At 51.0% G+C, this 20,512-nt stretch overlaps 2 protein-coding genes across 2 annotated transcripts in view; one reads left to right on the plus strand and one right to left on the minus strand.

The window, feature by feature from the left end:
* PTRH1 (peptidyl-tRNA hydrolase 1 homolog) overlaps positions 1-7,686 on the plus strand; it is a 295,083-nt gene extending 287,397 nt beyond the window's left edge. The window contains exons 2-6 of the mRNA XM_063144586.1: positions 2,142-2,269; positions 2,958-3,177; positions 5,131-5,230; positions 6,448-6,493; positions 7,413-7,686. Coding sequence (XP_063000656.1) covers positions 2,180-2,269; positions 2,958-3,177; positions 5,131-5,230; positions 6,448-6,493; positions 7,413-7,640 — 684 coding nt within the window. The 5' untranslated portion in view covers positions 2,142-2,179 and the 3' untranslated portion in view covers positions 7,641-7,686. The remainder of the gene's footprint in view (positions 1-2,141; positions 2,270-2,957; positions 3,178-5,130; positions 5,231-6,447; positions 6,494-7,412) is intronic.
* A 1,363-nt stretch (positions 7,687-9,049) lies between these two features.
* Positions 9,050-20,266, minus strand: CFAP157 (cilia and flagella associated protein 157). Its single transcript, XM_063144590.1, has 9 exons — positions 20,118-20,266; positions 18,326-18,597; positions 17,005-17,158; positions 15,155-15,422; positions 13,774-13,904; positions 11,818-11,968; positions 10,622-10,809; positions 9,996-10,152; positions 9,050-9,189 (listed from the first exon to the last, which is right to left on the minus strand). The coding sequence occupies exons 1-9, from the start codon at positions 20,252-20,254 to the stop codon at positions 9,058-9,060; spliced, it is 1,590 nt and encodes a 529-aa protein (XP_063000660.1). The 5' UTR covers positions 20,255-20,266; the 3' UTR covers positions 9,050-9,057.
* Positions 20,267-20,512: the final 246 nt, after the last annotated feature.

Raw genomic sequence — 20,512 nt, forward strand, 5'->3', positions numbered from 1 at the left:
TAGAGGGAGAAGGAGAGCAAAAGGAACGAGACACGCGTTCGCTTGCAAGCCTCGAGTGCGAGGAAAGACGGTCGTGGGAAGAAGGTTCCCCGGCTCAGATCTCACCTACAAGAACTCACCAGCTATTTCTCAGCCTCCCAGCGTCTTCCTCATCCCGTCTCGCGGTTTCAATATTGAATGCAATACTACAAAATCATTGCATTCATTCATCGTTTTTTACGTTTATATACACACACACAAACACCTACGGGTGTGTACGGGAATGTGTAGAGTATATCGAGATAGATAGATATTAGGCTGACCCTATGAAAAGGAGGACAGGGCTCCTGTATTTTTAACAGTTTGCATAGAAAAGGGAATTTCAGCAGGTGTCATTTGTATATATGGAGAACCTGGTGAAATTCCCTCTTCATCACCACAGTTAAAGATGCAGAAGCTATACTAGAGTGGCCAGATTTAAGAAGGCAGGGCACCTGCAGCTTTCACTGTTGTGATGAAGAAATTTCACCAGGTTCTCCATATATACAAATGACACCTGCTGAAATTCCATTTTCAATACAACTGTTAAAGATACAGGAGCCCTGTCCTTCCTTCATATGGTCACCCAGCCTAATAGCTGAAGCCATAAGGACAGGGCCCAGCCTTGGTTGCCTTTTTGGGGAGCTGAAAAGAGACTACGAAGGCAGCTTCCAGATTTAAAAAACAAAAATACAATTTAAAATAAGGGGATAAAAACAAAGATTGTTTTTTAAGCCAATGAAATCATTACGCTAGCATTAGAACAACAGCAGTTTTAAAAATACATCGCCATAGCAGGCAGTCAAAATTTATTTGCATCCCACCCTACAACAACAAAAATTCAGGGCTACTCACACAAAACCAGAATTAAGAAACTGCGGATTTATTTTTTTAAGTCTTAAATCTTTGCTGCCCTCCCAAGAAATGAATGACTTGGGGCGTGCTTAGACAAAAATAACTCCTACAACCCCCAGCATGGCTGGCTGTTGAATGCTGGGAGTTGTAGGACTTTCCCCCCCTTGCGTAAACATGTATAGGATTGTGCCCTAAAGTATCTTAACAATCTCATCAATTGGTATTTAATAATTATATTGTATTGTATTTATCTTTATGCAGTAAACTGCTCTGAGTACAGTAGCAGGTCTTCAGCTTCTCCTTCCAAAATGTTTTGACCTCAGAAGGGATTTTCTAAGCCTTCCGATGGTCCCTGGGACACTCATCCAGGGATAAGTGATTGCCCTCTTAGAGATATTTTAATAATAATAATAACATGGTAAGTGGCATATAAATCTCTTAATAATAATAATCCAGTAACAGAAGCAGTATGTGTATGTGTCTATGTGCTCTTCTTCTGTGTTCTCAGCAAGGACTCAGGCCTTCAGAGAACTACTTCACAGCTCTCTTAGTTGATTTAATTCATTTTATGTAAACCGCCCAGAGAGCTTCGGGTATGGGGTGGCATACAAATGATATAAATAATAATAAATGATGATAATAAGCCAAAACTCCTTTTAAAGTGGTTCGAAGTGTCCCAGGATTCTGGGTTGTGTTTGTCTTTAATGATCTTGTGATGCACACAACTAATCTCCAGATTTGATAAATCTGTTGCAGCAAGGATAGACTTGTAGCACCTTCAAAAGGACTAGCCAAAGGGAGCTTCTGCCACAACAAATGTGTCTGCTTTTAAAGCGCCTCAAGACTCTTTGCTCATCTGGCAGTGCTGGGTGGCATAAGAAGTTATTATTCCCACCTCTCCTCTTCTGGGAACGTTTCTGTGGTGCAAATGCAGAGCGTTGTTCTTGATGATCTTGTAACGCGGCCTTCTAGATGTGTGGGGGACTACAATTCCCATCACCCAACCCAGCCAGATGATGGGAGTTGTAGTCCTCCACCTACATCTGGAAGGAGCCAAGTTGGGGAAGGCTGCACCAGTTAAAAGAAGCAGCCTGCAGCTTCCGCCCACAAGAAAGATGGCGTCAGGCTCGCTGGACCCTGCCTAGAAACGGCATACTCTGCCAGGACTTCTGCGATAGGCTGCTGGCAGCGATGACGTCACAGGGACAGGGCCGAAGGCGAGGCCAGGGCCGGCTTTCTCCTCAGTGGGAGGCCGGGGACCGGAAGTAGAACATCGGAGGCCTCTCAGAGGAGGCTGGCGGGGAAGATGCTGCCTTCCCAGCCCTTCGGGAGGCCGCTGAGGAGGGCTCTGAGTCACTACAAAGACGAGCTGCGAGCCGTTGGGAAGCGCGTGCTGGTAAGCGAGGGGGCTTGGAGGATGAGTTCCCTTCCGGTTCTGAATAAGTGCTTCCGGGTCATGGGAGGGGTGGATGGGCCAATCCAAGAGAAAAGCTAAGCTATGTGGTCTCATTCGGCCCTAACTTCCGGCTCTTGATAAAAGAATCCTCCATTTGCGGGGCAAGAGTGGTGGGAGCGGCTAACGCTTCCCCAACCTGGTGCCCTTCAAGTGTTTGGACTACATTTCCCAAGGGTCAGGCTGGTTGGGGGTTGATGGGTCGTGTGGCCCAAGGCAACTTGGAAGCCACCAGGTTGGGAACCTTGTTCATTGCAGTGCTTTAAAATAATGTCCTTGATCAAAAAAAAAATTTTATTACTATTATTATTTTTTTGCTGTCTGTGGGGAAGAAGACCCATCAAAATGAATGGGCCTGGAGCTAGTCATGACTAACTGTTCTCCCATTCATTCCAATGGGTCTACTCTAAGAAGGACTAACAGTACGCACTATCCTGTAAGAACATCAGAGCCCTGGTGGGTCAGGCCAAGGGTCCATCCAGTCCAGCACTCAGTTCACGCAGTGGCCAAAACAGCTGCCCACGGGAAACCCACAGGCAGGACATGAGTGCAACAGCGCACCCCCCCTCCCATGTTCCCCAGCAACTGGTGCACCCAAGCATACTGATGTACGTAGGGCCTCGCTTCACAGGTGGCCGGACTGGGAAATTACGGTCTGCGTGGCACCCGCCACAGCGTGGGCATGGCTGTCCTTAATCACCTGGCCAGCAAGCTGAGCGTGGCCGACAAGTGGAAAATGGACCGGCGGTGCTGCGCGGACGTGGCCATCGCCGGCCTGGGAGACGTGGAGCTGGTGCTGATGAAGCCTCGCCGGTTCATGAACGCCAACGGCCTCTCCGTGCTTGGCGCTGGTAAGAGGGGCTCTTCCTCTTCCTCGTAACCAGTGGAGTGGAGTTCGCCTTGGACTCCCGGAAGCTGCTCGGGCACCCGAGGCGAACAGGAAATAGTTCAGAACTGCCACAAGGAGACACCTACCCAAGAGGGCTCGTCCCCTCCAGTTCTTTTTTTCCCCAGAAGAGAGCAAGGCAGCCTCTTTTCTGTGACGCCTTGTGCATGCTAAAATTAATGTTCGCTTCATTTTTTAACTTCAAATTTAAACAATGGCCTGGTTTGCACTTACCGACAATCCTGAGTATGGGTTGAATCGTGGGTTGTTGCTGAATTGCGGGTTATCGTTACCTGCAAACCTGGAACTATGGTTTAACTATGGGTTGTTAACCACGACCAACCCAGAGTTCACAACCCAACCACAAACCTTGGGTTCTTTACCTGGGTTGTTCATGGTTAACAGCCCACAGTTAAACCATAAGTGTATAGCAGCAACTTACCGATTCAGTGACAAGCTGTATTCAGCCTGTAGTCTGGGTTATCATTATGTGTGAGCCAGGTCAGTGTAAGGCAGTGAGTGAACGCTTCTTGGACATCACTGATGCAAAACAAAAATCTTTTCCATCAATGCATGATTGCCGTTCCTCTGCTGTCCAGCAGAGGGCAAGCTGGGCCCTATCCTGCCATGCTGTGGACTGATGCTCACCAGATATTATGCTGACTTTGGGAAATGCCGTTCGTTCCATTAAATTGACTTAAAAGTGATATCACCAGCATCACACACACACACACACACACACACCAAACTCACTCGCCTCTAAACCTGTAAGGCTGCAATACTAAGTACACTTGCAAAGGAGTAAATCTCATTCAAGATAATGGGACTTTCTTCTCGAGTAAACCTGCTTAACACCTTTCTGCACAGACCCCCCAAGCAGTGGGGGCTGGTGGCTCTGCTTTCAGTAGGGCTATGAATCCATCCTGGGTTTCAGCCAGAACCAGACAGAACTCCAAAGGAGCTATTCAAGCTACTGAACCTATTTTAGGGATGGGCTTCAGTGCCTTGGAGAGTTCCTTAAGAGTTCTGGCTGGTTCTGACTGAAACCCAGAGTGGATTCACAGCCCCACCGAAATCGGAGCCACCAGCCACCACTGCTCCCAAGGGCCTGTTGTTCGAAATCTTCCGTTTAGTGGCAATTTTCTCACACCCTTCCCTCTCCCCAGCCTGGTTAAGAGGACTAGGTTGCATGTTGGTTAGATGTTTCTCCCAATTTTACTCCAAAGAACCCAAGGTAGTACATTTAGGGTGGATTCCTGCATTGAGCAGGGGGTTGGACTCGATGGCTTTGTAGGCCCCTTCCAACTCTGCTCTTCTATGATTCTATGACATGGTCTGTGTGTGGCTTCTCCTCTGTTCTTTTGTCTTCACAACAGCCTTACAAGGTAGGTTAGTCTGAGAGACAGAAACTGGCCCATGGTAACCCATTAAGCTTCATAGCAGAGCAGGGAATTAGCTCTAGAGGTTTCTGGACTTGCTTCTACACAGGGCTGACCCCAGGCATTTGGCTGCCTGAGGCAAAAAGACAAAATGGCCCTGGTTCACACAACACAACAAGCCAGATTATCGGTATGGTAGGAGTTGAATCATGGGTTGTCGTTGAATCGTGGGTTGTTGTGTCTTATGAACCCAGCCATGCTGCCAAACCATGGTTTGTTAACCACGAACAACCCTGGACCCCAGCTTCAGAAGGATATGTTGAAAGATTCACAGGGAAAGTGGGCATTTGGGGCGGAATTTGACGGAAGGGATGTGCCTTTTCAGAGGCATCCTGGCAGACCGTTCACCACCATCAGGCAGATCACGCCGCGGACTTGACCAAATCACGTCTCCTCCTGCTCGGCGCTTACGAACGGCGCCCCATCCTCTTGCGGTGGGGCGAAACGCTAAACTTTTATGCCTTTTTCTTTGTTTCAAGTGGAAACGTACAGCCTGGACGTTGACAACATCTACCTGGTTCACGACGACCTGGACAAGCCCCTGGGGAAAGTCGCCCTGAAGCTGGGAGGCAGCGCACGGTACGTCATTCCGAACCGTGCTTCGCCGGTTGATCCAAACATTGTGTGGGCCACTCGGTGAACAGAATGATGGACTAGATCAGCCTGCCTCAACCTGGGGCGCTCCAGATGTGTTGGACTGCATCTCCCAGAATGCCCCAGCCAGCAGCTGGCTGGGGCATTCTGGGAGATGCATTCCAACACATCTGGAGCGCCCCAGGTTGAGGCAGGCTGGACTAGATGGAGCCTTGGTCTGATCCAGCAGGGCTCTTCTGGTGCTCTTAAAGATGGAGAGAGAGAGTTGGGTAGGAGACCGATTTTCGATACTGGGGCGGGGGGGATGTTGCTTTTGGAACTAGAAAACGTGCAACGGGAAGCAGAGGTCCCAGGAGCAGTGCTAACAACTCCCCGAGTGCCACCCACTTCTCGTAGCCAGCATGGCCAACGGTCAAGAATGCTGAAAGTTGTTGTCCAAAACGTCAGGAGTGCGCCAGGCAGTGCTAGATTTTGACGTGCTCACCATGGAAGTCCTCAGGCCCCTGACCCAGAGCAAAGTCCAACATTTCAGCCTTCCATGTTGATCCGTAGCAACAACCCGGTTCTAGCGGTTTTCCGACCCATTAGGAGCTGGTCTTTCGTGACGCTCCTGGGTCTTACTGGCCCATCCAAGAGCACGCCACAATCGTTTGCATGACAACACGGAACGGGATATGGCAGCTGGGGAAATCCACCCTCCCCGCGACTGTGAGGATCGCAGCGAAACTCAGAGAGAACTGAGAAATCTGAGTGGGGTGGCAGATGAGGTCAGAGTCCTTGCTGGTAAAAAAAGTGCCCATGCTTCCTCCTCGTGGGCCCAGGCTCCGCTAACTCATTTTAATTTCACTTTTTATTACCACATTTCCATCCCGCCTTTCTTCCTCTCGCAAGGACCCCAGAGTGGTTCACTTAGTCCTCCTCTCCATATTTATCCTCACAACAACCCTGCGAGGTAGGTTAGGCTGAGAGACGGTGGCTGGCCCAGAGTCACCCAACGAGCTTCCTGGCTGAGTCTTCAAACCCAGTCCTATTCCGACACCCCAGCCACTTCCCCGCACTAGCTCGTTCCCCCGGATCCCCCATACTTCCTGAACATTGCCACCGTGTCGGGGAAGGTTGAAGCAAGCGTTTTCTGGCTCCTGCAAGGTGTTGGCTTACTTTGTCGGGAAACTGACCCGGGTGTCTTGTTCCTTCCCTTCCAGAGGCCACAACGGTGTCCGTTCCTGCATCAACTCCCTACACTCCGATGTGAGTCGCTGCGTCGGTCCCAAAGGCTTAGCGCCGAAGAGAATCGCTCTCCGGCTGTTTACAGCCATAACATGAGGCCTTGGCTGCCGCCCCAACATGCGACAGCCGCGCATTAGCAACCGCGCCTCTTTGGCGCTCCGCTTGAGGTTGCGCAAGCGTTTCTCGCTTGGTGCCGGGCCGGGGGGAGGAGGTTGCTTCAAGTGGAAGCAGATGGGCTGGCGAGGAGCCCACGAGGCCAACCTCGAAAGCGTTGCTGCAGATGGTTGGATCTGTGCGCCGCCAAAGTCATGTACAGGCGGAATTTCATGTCTGTCCAGCCCCAGGGCAGAGTCAAGTCTCTGCGCTTGGGTAGGCCCCTTTCTCCTCCCCACAGTGCCACGACCCAAACAGAGAGGGAAAGGGCCCCGCCCCCAGATTTGATGACCTCGCTGTTAAAAAGGCTGATGTCATTATTTATTCAAGCCAGCACCGCAGAGCCTCTTCCGACTGGAGATAGAACTGAGGCGGGAGGATGAGGATGAGGACGCTTTGGGCGCAATCCTGTGCCTGTGTAGACAGGGCGGGGAAAGGTCCTACAACTCCCAGCATGTGGCTGGGGCATACTGGAAGTTGTAGGACCTTTTCCCCCACCTCAACAGACATGCGCTAAAAGGCCAAACCGGCCATTCAAATTGATCCCGGGGAAAAAAGCCGTGCTCTAAACCATGGTTGTACGTGTGGAAGCTCAAACCATGGTTTGAGCCCAAAGCTAGAGTTAGCGCAAGCCATGGTTTGGTGTGTTAGGACTGAGCTGTCGGCGGATCTGAACACAGGGACGGACGGTAGGCGCGACACCCATGATTGGGGATACGTGGCACTGGGAGGAATATGTGTCCCAACTCCCCTTTCTCCCTCTCTCTCTCTCCCCTCTATGGTCCAGAGCATGATCCGACTCAGGGTTGGCATCGGGCGTCCAGCGGGAGAAGCCGCCGTGGACCGCTACGTCCTGGGCCGGTTCACCAGTGCTGAGCAAGAGGCCTTACCGCAAGTCTTTGACCAGGCTGTCGGAATGCTGCTAGAACACATCCAGCAAAAGAACGACGGCCCAGAGGGCTCGGCTGCCTGTAAGGAACCGCCCAAAGCCCCCCTGAAGAGGGAGGGCGCGTAATAATCTTTTAACTCTTTGAGCTTTTACGAGCCTGGTGTCCCCGGAATGCAGCCGTTGGGTGGCTTTCTTCCGACGGGACAGCTGTTGCCCGGGCGGACCAGGCTTCGAGAGTCTGCGGCAGGAGTGATCGCTTGGGAGTTGGGTGAACCGAGCGAGTTCGGAGAGGGCCGCTGATTTGCCATTCGGGCGCCCCAAGAACCACAGACGTCCTCTTTTAAAAACAAAACACGAAGCAACATGTTTCTAGCCCCCATGACTGCCAAGCGTGGTTGATTCCACGGACAGGGCCGGTTTTCCCATCTCTGACACTGGGGGTGTCGGTGGGGGCACAGCGCTTTGCTTTGCTTCTAGTCCCATTGCCCTTTTGGGCCGAATTAGAAAGCGTACGGCAACGGGGCACAATCGCTTACCTTTCCACACACTTAAAAGTCCGTCTTTTCTGGTATGACGGCTGACGCAAGCCTTCCAGTTTAACTCAGAATCCAAACCCCCAACCGCCAACAGCCCCCCCTCGGCTATGAGAAAGGTTAGGCCTACCTTTTCCCTGCCAGATGTCACTTCCGGAGGCCTCTGTGCCAACAGCTATCCTCTAAGGCAGCCTTCCTCAACCTGGGGCGCTCCAGATGTGTTGGACTGCATCTCCCTGGCTGGGGCATTCTGGGAGTTGTAGTCCAACACATCTGGAGCACCCCAGGTTGAGGAAGGCTGCTCTAAGGCCACCTTCTCCGATTCGTTGCCCTCCAGCTGTGTTGGACTACAGTCCCCAGCTGGGAGCTGTAGTCCAACACATCTCGAGGGCACCAGGGGAAGGCCGCCCTGAGAACCAGGGACGTGGGAGAAACCGGCAACACAACGAAAAAAGCGTGGATTTCGAGGATTCCAAATTCCAGATCTGCTTTTCCCGAGTCCTACAGATTCCACAGATTTGCAGACGGAGTATTTTTGTTGTTTCTTCGTTTGTTTTTACTTTCCAGAATTCTTCGCAAATTTAGGTGTAGAAACCATTCATAAAAAAAGAATAAATAACCGGACAAAAATGCACATTCGGGGGAGGGGGAGGGATTTGTGTACTTGGGGAAAATCTGATTCTGTCAACGAGCGGACGGCAGAAAAAAGGCACCCAGCAACTCTGCTCAACGCAAACGGAACAGATTTTATGAAATTGGGGCGTCCCAACATGGACCTCAGACGGCCGTGGAACCTGGGCACCAACCGTAGCAGGTCCCTTGCTCCACTTTGCTCCTTTCTGCAAACCTCTTTTATCGGGCAGTTTTGCACAGGCCAGTCCGTATATATATATATATTTTCAAAAAAACAAGACAAAGTCCCTCCACTCCCGCACCGTCTTGCCACCGTCGCTTGGAGGGACAGGAGCAAGCACCCATTGCAGAAGACCGGCTCTCCTCTCCTTCTGTCCCTACTTCCCGAGCAGCTCGTGGGAGACCCGCTCCATCACCGTCTCCGGCAGGCTGCACTCCTTCTCGGGGGGTTCCTCTTGCGGCCCGACCTCTTTGTCTTCCGTTTCCGCTTTCCACAACGAGATTAAGGGCTGCGGAGAGAAGGGGCCGGGGTTCGAGCTAGGCATGAGGGCCAACATTTTGCAGGCGAGGCCCAGAAGCAACGGCCAGAAGATTCCCACTGAATATTAGGAGACGCCCGCCAGGTACGGGATGTTCCGACAGTGGAACCGACTCTTTCCGGAGGTGGCAGGCTCTCCTCCACTGGAGGGTTTAAGCAGAGCCATCTATTAGGGGTGTTGTATTTCAGCCTTCCCCAACCGGTCCCTTCTGACTGTTTTGGACTTCAACCCCCATCAGCCCCAGCCAGCATGGCCAACGGTCAGGAATCCTGGGAGCTGTAGTCCAAAACATCTAGAATGTGCCAGGTTGGGGAAGGGTGCTTTAGTTGACAGATGGACGACCCCCCCCCCCCCAGCTCGGTTCCGTTTCTATGAAAACAGGGACAACTTGCACACCTATGGGCAGCTCCGCTGGCTCAAAGCAAATGTCTATTTAAACGGCGGCCTGTTTCCTACAGTGGCTAGTGGCCAGATGGCCCACAGGCAAGGCAGAAATCTCTATTTATCCCCCAGGAACTGGCATTCAGAGATTTGGAGCTTCCATTTAGAATAGATGGAGATAGATAGAAAGAAATCCACTTAGATAGATCCACTTCGATCCAAATAAATCCCCTCGAGCTCCATTTAGTTCCAAACAAATAGATCCATTCTAGCTCCATTTAGATCCGAATCGATAGACCCATTCCAGAGCCATTCAGGGCCAAACAGATAGATCCGTTCCAGATCCAGAAGGAACAGATCCCTTTAGAGAGGGCGTTCGCCCCGGCCCCACTCACCTCCTTGGCACTCAAGTAGGGGCGAAGCGTGTCGACTCGGGCCCGGGAGATCGCGTTCAGGGAGGGCATGCTGTGGGTGGGCCGAGGCTTCACTGCCTTGTAGATGTTGCAGTGCGACATGGTGGGAGGTGCCTTGGTGCGCCACTCGCTGGAAGACCTGAGAGGGGAAAAGAATGGTCCGAGGAGCAGCGTGGCGGGGAACGGCGGGTGGTGCGCAGGGATGGGAAGAGTGGATCGGGCCCAGGGGCTCCCCCCGCAACCTCCCCAAACGCATCAAGAAACCACGCAGATGACCCTCATTTGACTTGCGGACACACCTTGGATCGCTCTCTGACCGGTTCTGATTGGAACCCGAAGCGGATTCACCGCCCCACAGACATCCCAGCTACGAACCTCCGCTGTCCGGAGGAGAAGGGCTGGGGAAGGTGGAGGCAAACTAGCTCGCTCATTCTGGTCCTTTCTTGGCACGGCTTGGCTCTGACCACGTGCCACGGCACACCACCGTCCCAGGAGCCGGCCTCCTCCTCCTCCTCCTCCTCCTCCTCCTCCTCCTCCTCCTCCTCCTCCACCACCACCACCACTGTGGACTCCCACTGGTCCCATCTGAGCAGGCCCCTCTTCCTTACCTTTCCATCACGCCCGACAGTTTGGCCGCCTTGCTCTCCAGCAGGAAAGGCCGAAGGGCCTCGTTGGCCTCGATGCGCGCGATGCTTCGGTTCAGCAGGTTGAGGAGGCCCTGCAGGGCGTCCTTGCGCCGCAGCTGGAAGATCACGTCGAAGTCGCCATCCTCCTCCTCCTCGTCCAACGGCCGGTCCTACGGAGGGAGGGAGGGAAGGAGGGAGGCAACCCCCCACAATCAGGCTCCCTCGGGTTGCAGCGAGCCCAGCGCCCAGACATCGAGGGAGACCGGCGGTTGAAGTGGGGCAGACAGAACTCTGTGCTGTGACCCCAATCTGAGCATAAGTTTAGATCAGGGGTGCTGCAGCCTCTTTTTCCTGGCCGTACCCTGGCTGGGGGATGCTGGGAGTTGTAGGCACTTTCATCCTACAAAAACGCTTTCTTGGACGATTCGGGGTGTTTTCGCTGTACACTCTGTTTTGTTTATCGTGTGCAATGGGTCAGTGGAAATATTTCGAAGAGAATCATAGAATTATAGAATCATAGAATATGATTCTATGGAAGGGGCCTACAAGGCCATCGAGTCCAACCCCCTGCTCAATGCAGGAATCCACCCGAAAGCATCCCTGACAGATGGTTGTCTAGCTCCCTCTTGAAGGCCTCTAGTGTGAGAGAGCCCACAATCTCCCTAGGTAACTGGTTCCATTGTCGTACTGCTCTAACAGTCAGGAAGTTTTTCCTGATGTCCAGCTGGAATCTGGCTTCCTTTAACTTGAGCCCGTTATTCCGTGTCCTGCACTCTGGGAGGATCGAGAAGAGATCCTGGCCCTCCTCTGTGTGGGAACCTTTGAAGTATTTCAAGAGTGCTCTCATGTCTCCCCTCAGCCTTCTCTTCTCCAGGCTAAACCTGCCCAGTTCTTCCAGCCTCTCCTCATAGGGCTTTGTTTCCAGACCCCTGATCATCCTCATTCCACTTCCTTCAGCTGGTCTTAGGGGGCACAGCTCATTTAGGCGGTCATGTGTATTGTTCCTTCAAGATGTGGTTAGCATTTGGGGCCCTCCTGCTCATCTTGTCGAGCAGGCGCCCAGGCGTTTGCCCCAAAGGCCTACTCTAATGGTGCCACTGCTAGCAACAGGTCTAAACACACCGACGATAAAACTCCCGCCAGCGTCCCTGTCTTCTGGGGACCGTTGCGGAACTCACCGCCAGCACTTCCTTGAGGCCCTGGGCGGTGTGTTTGAGGACCCTCTCGGCAGTCCTCCTCTGCTGCTGTTCGTCCTCGAGGGCTTTTGCTTGGTCCTGCTCCTCAGTCATTTTGCACGCCAACTTGTCCTTCTGCATGCTCAGCTCCTCTCTGAGTGGGGTAGGAGAGTTGGGGGAGGGCGAAAAAGAAGTCGTTAGAGGGCAGCTAGCAGTTGCTCACTAGTAGGGTGACCCTATGAAAAGGAGGACCGGGCTCCCATATCTTTAACAGTTGCACAGAAAAGGGAATTTCAGCAAGTGTCATTTGTATATATGGGGAACCTGGTGAAATTCCCTCTTCATCACAACAGTTAAAGCTGCAGGTGCCCTGCCCTCATTTAAATCTGGTCACAGTATAGCTGCAGTATAGCTCCTGCAGCTTTAACTGTTGTGACGAAGAGGGGATTTCACCAGGTTCTCCATATATACAAATGACACCTGCTGAAATTCCTTTTTCAATCCAACTGTTAAAGACACAGGAGCCCTGCCCTCCTTTTCATAGGGTCACCCTACTCACTAGGAAAGATGCTTTGAAGTCATGGTGGTTGAAAACGTCAACCCGGCATTTAGGAGTTGTGAAAGGAAAGAATTCCAGGCTAGCTATTTTTCCTCAGGGTCTTCAACGTGGTTCCTGTGGCCACCAACGTGTCCATGGACACCTCTTTACTTTTTAATATGTTTTAATTATTAAATTGGGAGGCCGGCATGCTGCAAAGCGAAGTGCTGTCTTTCAGCAGCATCTTTCTTTGGATTCAAAAGTGCGGTTTTGTTTCAGAACACACACACACACACACCCTGCCTCGTTCTCCAACAAATTATTATTTTTATTATTTAGTCCCACCTGTTTGCCTTCTGGAGAAGGCGTGTTTTCTGACTGCCACGACTACTGTGGCGGCCATTTTGTGAGAGCACTCGTGACACTCAGGGTGCCGACTGATGTGAAAAGGTTGGGGACCCTCGGCTGATACTTATTAGGAAAAGGTTGGGAAAATAAAAGCAGCCGGTGTGGTGACGGCAGTGTAAAAACCTACGGTGAGGCCACGCTTGAAATACCGTGGCCGGTTTCGCTTTGCTGCACTGCAGGGGAGAAAGGATCGTGCCGGAGAAGGTGGTGAGGGAGCATGTCCCCTACAAGGAAAGGCTAAAAGGTTTAGGTAGGGTGACCATATGAAAAGGAGGACAGGGCTCCTGTATCTTTAACTGTTGCATAGAAAAGGGAATTTCACCAGGTTCCCCGTATATACAAATGACACCTGCTGAAATTCCCTTTTCAATCCAACTGTTAAAGATACAGGAGCCCTGTCCTCCTTTTCATATGGTCACCATAGTTTAGGGCACAACCCTACACACATTTAGACTGGAAAAAGTCCTACAATTCCTGAAGAATTCTGGGAGTTGTAGGACTTCTTTCTGTCTAACCATGTTGCGTAGCTGGAATGGTGGGAAAGAGCTGGCGGTATCTAGAATGCAAACCACACCGCTTGTAAAAAAAAAAATAGGGTGCCCATATGAAAAGGAGGACAGGGCTCCTGTGTCTTTAACAGTTGGATTGAAAAAGGAATTTCAGCAGGTGTCATTTGTACGCATGCAGAAGCTGCAGGAGCTATACTAGAGTGATCAGACACAAAAGAGGGCAGGGCTCCTGCAGCTTTAATTGTTGTGATGAAGAGGGGATTTCACCAGGTGCTGCAGGCATACTAACGTCACCTGCTGAAATTCATTCAACTGTTAAAGATACAGGAGCCCAGTCCTGTTTTTCGTATGGTCACCCTAGTAAAAACAATGTCCTGTTTTCCGCCAGGGAGCTCCCACCCCAAAAACTGGATAGAAAAAGACATTCCTACACAAGGCAGCCCACCAGGCCTAAATCACAATCCTTTTCGCGCACGCACACATCCATCCTCTGGAAAGACGTACCTGAGCGCCAGGTTCTGCTGCTCCAGCAGTTCGTTGGCCTCCTGGGTGTGGTCCATGACCACCTTCATCCGCACGTATTCATCCACCTGCTGCTGGAGCTCTTTGCACTTGCCAGTAAGCATCCAGATCATCTGTGGACCAACCACACCTGTGAAACCCAGAACAGAGTCACTGCCCCCACTGACATCGGAGCCTCCCAGCCCCGGCTTTGTACCAGCTTCGATCCTCAGCGTTTCCAGGATCAGGCCCCCTCTGCCTGTCAGTGCAGACTATACTGGGCTAAAGAAACAAAGAGTCTGGAGGTACAAGGCGGCTTTTGTATGTTCTGCTTTGGGGTTCCCCTCCAACTTTTCGGGCCAAGCGGATCATAAACTCCTGGAGGGAGGAAGCCGCAGCCAGGCACCTCTCCATCGTGCCTGGGTCCAGCTCCAGCTGAGAGCCCCCTCCCTCCTGCTACCAACTGTCACTGCAGAGGCCTCCAATGAGGGAGGAAGCAGCAGCCAGGCACCTCTCCATCATGCCTGGGTCCAGCTCCAGCTGAGACCCCCCTCCCTCCTGCTATCAACTGTCTCTGCAGAGACCAACAGTGAGGGAGGAAGCAGCAGCCAGGCACCTCTCCATCATGCCTGGGTCCAGTTCCAGCTGAGAGCCCCCTCCCTCCTGCTACCAACTGTCTCTGCAGAGGCCACCAGTGAGGGAGGAAGCAGCAGCCAGGCACCCCTCCATCGTGCCTGGGTCCAGCTCCAGCTGAGAGCCCCGTCCCTCCTGCTGCCAACTGTCACTGCTGAACTTTGCAACTAAGATTGTAGTGCCTGAATTTCCTTTCCTTTCCCCCTTCCTCCTCCCTCCCAATCCCCTTTCCTTTTGTGTCGTGTCTTTTAGATTGTAAGCCTGTGGGCAGGGACTGTCAAGAAATACTTTTGTAAGCCACCATGAGAGCCTTTTTTGGCTGAATGGCAGCATAAAAATGCATAAATAAATAAATAAATAAATAAATAAATAAATGTCAGGGATGGAAACTTGGCCCAATGAACTGAGCAGAGCTATGAGTGCGGAGCACGGAGACTCTATCATTTAAGACGCTTGTATTCTTCGGCTGAGACGTGATATGGGAGTAGGCAGCTGATAGTCGGTGTAGTCTAGTGGTTAGAGCATTGGACTGGGACTCAGGGGATCCGGGTTCGAGTCCCCACTCGGCTTTGAAGCTCACTGCCTTTCAACCTAACCTACCTCCCAGGGTTGTTGTTGGGAGGACCAAAATGGCGAGGAAGAGAATCACATGAGCCATCTTGCAGGTGGGATGTAAATGTGACCACTAAACTGGGTGCAATGAATCCATTGTCGCCCGGAACACGGCCCTTTGTGGCCGAGGGCCGCTCACCTTCTGATTGCTGACACTGGTTTTGGCCATCCTCTTCTCATTTTGCTCCAGCAACGCCAGGTGCTTCCGGGCCTCGGCAAGGGCCTCCTTCAGTCGGTCATTCTCTTGGATGAGTTGGAGGCTCTGCTCCGTTATCTTCGTCAGCTGGACGCTGATGGTGACGTTCTCCCGGACGGTGCGCTTGGTGGTCTCCGCCATCTGGTTGTTGGAGACCTTCCGGAACTCGGCTGCGACGGCATTCACCCGGTGGAGCATCTCTTTCTTCAGCCTGTGAGGGGCAGAGGGGGCATCACCTGCACCGCCCTGGAACGGACAGACGTGCCCCGGCGTTCGCTGGAGCCTCCACTGGGAATTGACAAGGGCCCATTGGCCAGTACCTGATCCGCCTCCACTGTTAACGTAACCCCTATGAGCGGCAGGTTTTAGAGCAGTGGTCTTCAACTGGTTGGGGTGATCATATGGAAAAGAGGACAAGGCTCCTGTATCTTTAACAGTTGCATAGAAAAGGGAATTTCAGCAGGTGTCCTTTGTAGGCATGCAGCACTTGGCGAAATCCCCTCTTCGGCACAACAGTGAAAGCTGCAGGAGCCCTGCCCTCTTTTGTATCTGGTCACTCTAGCATAGCTCCTGCAGCTTTCACTGTTGTGATGAAGAGGGAATTTCAGCAGGTTCTCCATATATACAAATGACACCTGCTGAAATTCCCTTTTCTATGCAGCTGTTAAAGATACAGGAGCCCCTTCCTCCTTTTCATACAGTCAACCTAGAACTGGTGGGTCGCAACCCAAAAGTGGGTCACGAGATCAGTCCAGATGGGTCGCAGCAAAGCTATCGGCGCCACGTTGGGCATGGAGAAAGTTGTGAAAGTGGGTCCCATATTGCAGACTTGGGGCCTTTCTACACAAAGCTTTTATTGTGCGTTCATGATTGCCTACTCACAGTAGTTTGTGAGTCCTTTCTGTGGTTACTCAAGGGTAGGTCAATAAGAACATAAGAAGAGCCCTGCTGGATCAGACCAAGGGTCCATCCAGTCCAGCACTCTGTTCACACAGTGGCCCACCAGCCATCGGCCAGGGATGAACAAGCAGGACATGGTGCAACAGAATCCTCCCGCCCATGTTCCCCAGCAACACAGGCTTATTGCCTCGAATACTGGAGGGAGCACACAACCATCATGGCTAGTAGCCATTGATAGCCTTCGCCTCCAGGAATTTATCCAACCCTCTTTTAAAGCCATCCAAATTGGTGGCCATCAGGTTTGGGCTTGGATATTCAGGCCTTGCCAGTGCATGCCTTGTGGGGCTCAGTGGGTTAATAGAATCATGGAATAGTAGAGTTGGAAGGGGCCTATAAGGCCATCGAGTCCAACCCCCTGCTCAATGCAGGAATCCACCTTCAAACATCCCTGACAGATGGTTGTCCAGCTGCCTCTTGAAGGCCTCTAGCGTGAGAGAGGTCTGCAACCTCCCTAGGCCATTGGTTCCATTGTCGTACTGCTCTAACAGTCAGGAAGTTTTTCCTGCTGTCCAGCCGGAATTGGGCTTCCTGTCACTTGAGCCCGTTATTCTGTGTCCTGCGCTCTGGGATGATGGAGAAGAGATCCTGGCCCTCCTCTGTGTGACAACCTTTGAAGTATTTGAAGAGTGCTCTCATGTCTCCCCTCCATCTTCTCTTCTCCAGGCTAAACAGGCCCAGTTCTTTCCGTCTCCCCTCATAGGGCTCCACCCCCTGAGCCACCATCTTGTCTCTGGCTCCGCCCCCACCCCTCATTTGACACCTATATCCTCCAGCTGCCTGAACAGTCATGGCGCTCATGGCACTTCCAGACGCCCTGCTGTGTGGCAACGCACCGCTCCTTGTCAATCACAGCCTTCTTCTCCAGGTTATAAATGTATTCCTTATGATTCTCCTCCTGTTGCATCAGTTGACTCTCAAGGTCGGAAAACCTGGCCATGAGCTCGTCTTTCTGGATCCGAAATTCCTCCAGAGCAGCCAGCTTGCCACCTGGACAACAGGAATCACGTCCTTAAGCAACATGTCTGGAATTCCAAACGCAAACACACTCCCTCCATTACCCAAGAGTAGAGCTGGTCGAGACAGGGGACCAGAAAAATTAAAGGAGAATTTGTCGAGGATTTAATGAATGCATTTGTTCCTCCATTTTACACTCCTTTGGGTAAAGCAATTGGAATTTTGATGACTAAACCAGGGCATTCCATTTAAAAAGAGAGAGAGAGAGAGAAATCAACACAGCTTTGCAAGACCTCAGAAACATTCAAGAAGGGTTTGCAAGATCTGAATTCATTGCCCAGCAAGCTACATAGCAGATACTTTTATATCCAGTATCTAAAGGTAAAGATTTCCTGCATGATATGAAGTGGTGTGTGTGTGTGTGTGCGTGGTGGTCGCAAGCTGTCATTGGGACAGGAATATTGAAGATGTATGGATTTTTATAACATTTATAACCATCCCAAGCTAATAATAATAATAATACCGTATTTCTTCGATTCTAAGACGCACTTTTTCCCCCATATAAACATCTCTAAAAACGGGGTGCGTCTTAGAATCGCGGGTGCGATTATTATTTCTTCTAATCAAAGCTTTTTTCTGTTGGTGGTACTGAAATTAATATGCATCTTACAATCGATGGCGTCTTAGAATCGAGTAGTAGTAGTAGTAGTAATAATAATAATAATAATAACAACAACAACAATAACATCAAAACCTAGGCTTCTCCTGGATAAATCTGAACTCCTTTTCTTCATTTCCCTGCCTCCGCCGGTCTCCCACTCCTGCACCAAGCAGATGGGATATATCAGGTAGCAATAAGCCACAAGCCATCAATGCTGATGGGGTTGGGTGGGTTTGTTTGTTTAAAGATTTTAGCACTGCAGAAAGCCTCAAGGAAAAAACATCATTTTTTCCCCACTTTGCACATCTGGTAACAACATGACACATGTCAATTTAAAAAGACAAAGAAATTATTATTTTTTTGCATGTATTTAAGAATAAGGTCTGAATGAATGGGGAGGGAGAGAGCTGCCCTGATTTTTTCTTCAGCCTGTTCCAAGTAGTAGAAGGGGCAGGATCGGGACCTGTGAAGCCCAGAGAAGGAAGATCAGCCCAAACCTCCTCCCTCTGACCTCCCAGACGTTGCCGCGCGTGCCTTACTTAGGGTCATGTTCTCCGAGGTGAGCACGTCCTTGGTCTCTTGGAATTCGTGCCGCAGCTGGGCCAGCTGGGCTTCGAAGGCGTCCTTCTCCGAGTCCTTGGCCAGCTGCAGGCTCTGCAGCTGGTAAGTGAGATCCGCGATCTCGTCCACGCGCTGGTTGAGCGTCTTCTTCAGGAAGGCCACGATCTCCTTGTTGTCTGCGATCATCTTCTCGTATTCAGTCCGGAAGAGGTCTTCACTCACTTGCAGCTCGTCCCATTTCTTCTGGTATCTAACGAAAGACGGATGCAACGGAACGGAACAACTACACAACCACACACCCCACCCCACCACACACACACACACACACACACACACAGAGGGCCAGATGAAGGCTTGTTGAGGCCCTAACCCATATCAAGATTCAGCAGCTCCACACCATAAAAATAGAGAGGGTTATCATGATAAGAGGAAGGGTAACAAAAGGGTACCATCCAATGTTAAGGGGTGCTTATAGTTAAACAGTGTTAGATAGCCTTCTCTGAAGACATGTATAAGAGCACTAATAAAGTAAGTTTTGAACTCCTTTAAAACTGGCTCTAGTTTGCGCTTATGGCCTCCAGTCACAGACTCTCAGCCCAACCCACCTCACAGGGTTGTTGTTGTGAGAATAAAGTGGAGAGGAGGAGGATTATGTACACTGCCTTGGGTTCCTTGCAGGAAAAAAGGTGGGGTATAAATGCAATAATAAATAAATGCAATAATAAAATAAATAAAACTAAATGCTGCATTGCCACACTTTCTCTACATAAGGCAACTCTGTTGTAAGTCACACCAGATTTTCCAGCGTAGTGAAGCCAAAACAATGTCATCTTTGTTTATCTTACATCTTAGTCATCTCCAAGATATTCAGAGGCCCCTCATAATACGAGGGCCGAAGCCATGGCTTTCTTGGCTTGTTCCTAAATCTGGGACTGCACACACACACCACTCCATACATCACAACAGACACCACGCCCTCTCGACTGCTAAACAACCGGCACTACAATATTGGAAAGATAAAAGCTCACCACCTCTAGTGCAATGGATTAAAGACTTAACAACACCACTGACATTTTAAGAGAGTGGTGTATAGGCGCCATTCACAAATGGACTCCTATTTGGATGTTTGGTCTGCCTTTACAATTTATGTGTCATTTACTCTTTCCCCCACCCCACCTTTCTTTTTTTTAAAGAATATTGTAATATTTGAAACAGGCCTTTAAAGTATGCAGTTGTACTTGCAGGTCACAGAACACAGGACAAAGTACCCAGTGTGTCAACTTGGTTGGCAGCCGGTACCAAGTGTACCCAAAGGAACTGTGTACGCTATCTTAGGTACTGCGAGATGGAGACGAATGGACCATTGTAGGGGCTACCATAGAACCTCCCTACCCTTGGCTTCCCCACCCACAAACTTCCTGTTTTTGACCACTTAGTGGAAAACTCAAGCAGCCCCTGGTCAAGCTGCCAAACTTGTGTGTGTGTTGCGGGGGGGGGGGGGGGCGGGTGTTTAGTTTTTCCAAGCAGCTGGGGCGCTCCAAGACAGCTGGGAGCCACCAGCCATCAATGCTCATTGAAGTTCAGTCCTTCACCCACCACCACCTCCCATCTCAGAGGTTGAGGAGGCAATTCTGGGAACAAAGTGGTTCAGGTCGATGGATCTCCGACATTTCCGCCCTATTCCAACTGCCCGTCTCCGGGGCACAGACATCAAAGAATACACTTTGCGCATGCGCAGACACCCACCAAAGCAACATCCCCTTTACGCACCGGGACAGCCGCCCTTCCAGATCTCGGATCTGAATCAAGTAAAATTCCCGGCTGTGCTCCGGTACAATGTTTTCGTCTATCTCGGGTTCCTTGGGGGGCTCTTCCTTCTTACGCCCTCCTTTCTTCTTGGGAGCCATGGTGCCTGTGGCTGTGATTTGCCCGAGAGGAGACCGGGAGGTTAGTGGCGATGGAGAGAAAGTAGCCGGTCCCTTTAAGAGGCAGAACGGCTTCACTGTTGCTAGGATGAAGGAGATGTACATAGCAACAGAGGAAGGGGGGGTCAGTCTGGAATGGAGCCTTAAAGGGCCAGGCAGCTTAACTCCTGCGTTTCCCTTATTCAGAAGGGCTAATTCTCACCAAGATAGCAAACCTGTGTCTGGGATGCATCACTGTAG

The sequence above is a fragment of the Elgaria multicarinata genome, chromosome 19 (genome assembly GCF_023053635.1).
Source record: "Elgaria multicarinata webbii isolate HBS135686 ecotype San Diego chromosome 19, rElgMul1.1.pri, whole genome shotgun sequence".
Classification (NCBI taxonomy): Eukaryota; Metazoa; Chordata; class Lepidosauria; order Squamata; family Anguidae; genus Elgaria; species Elgaria multicarinata.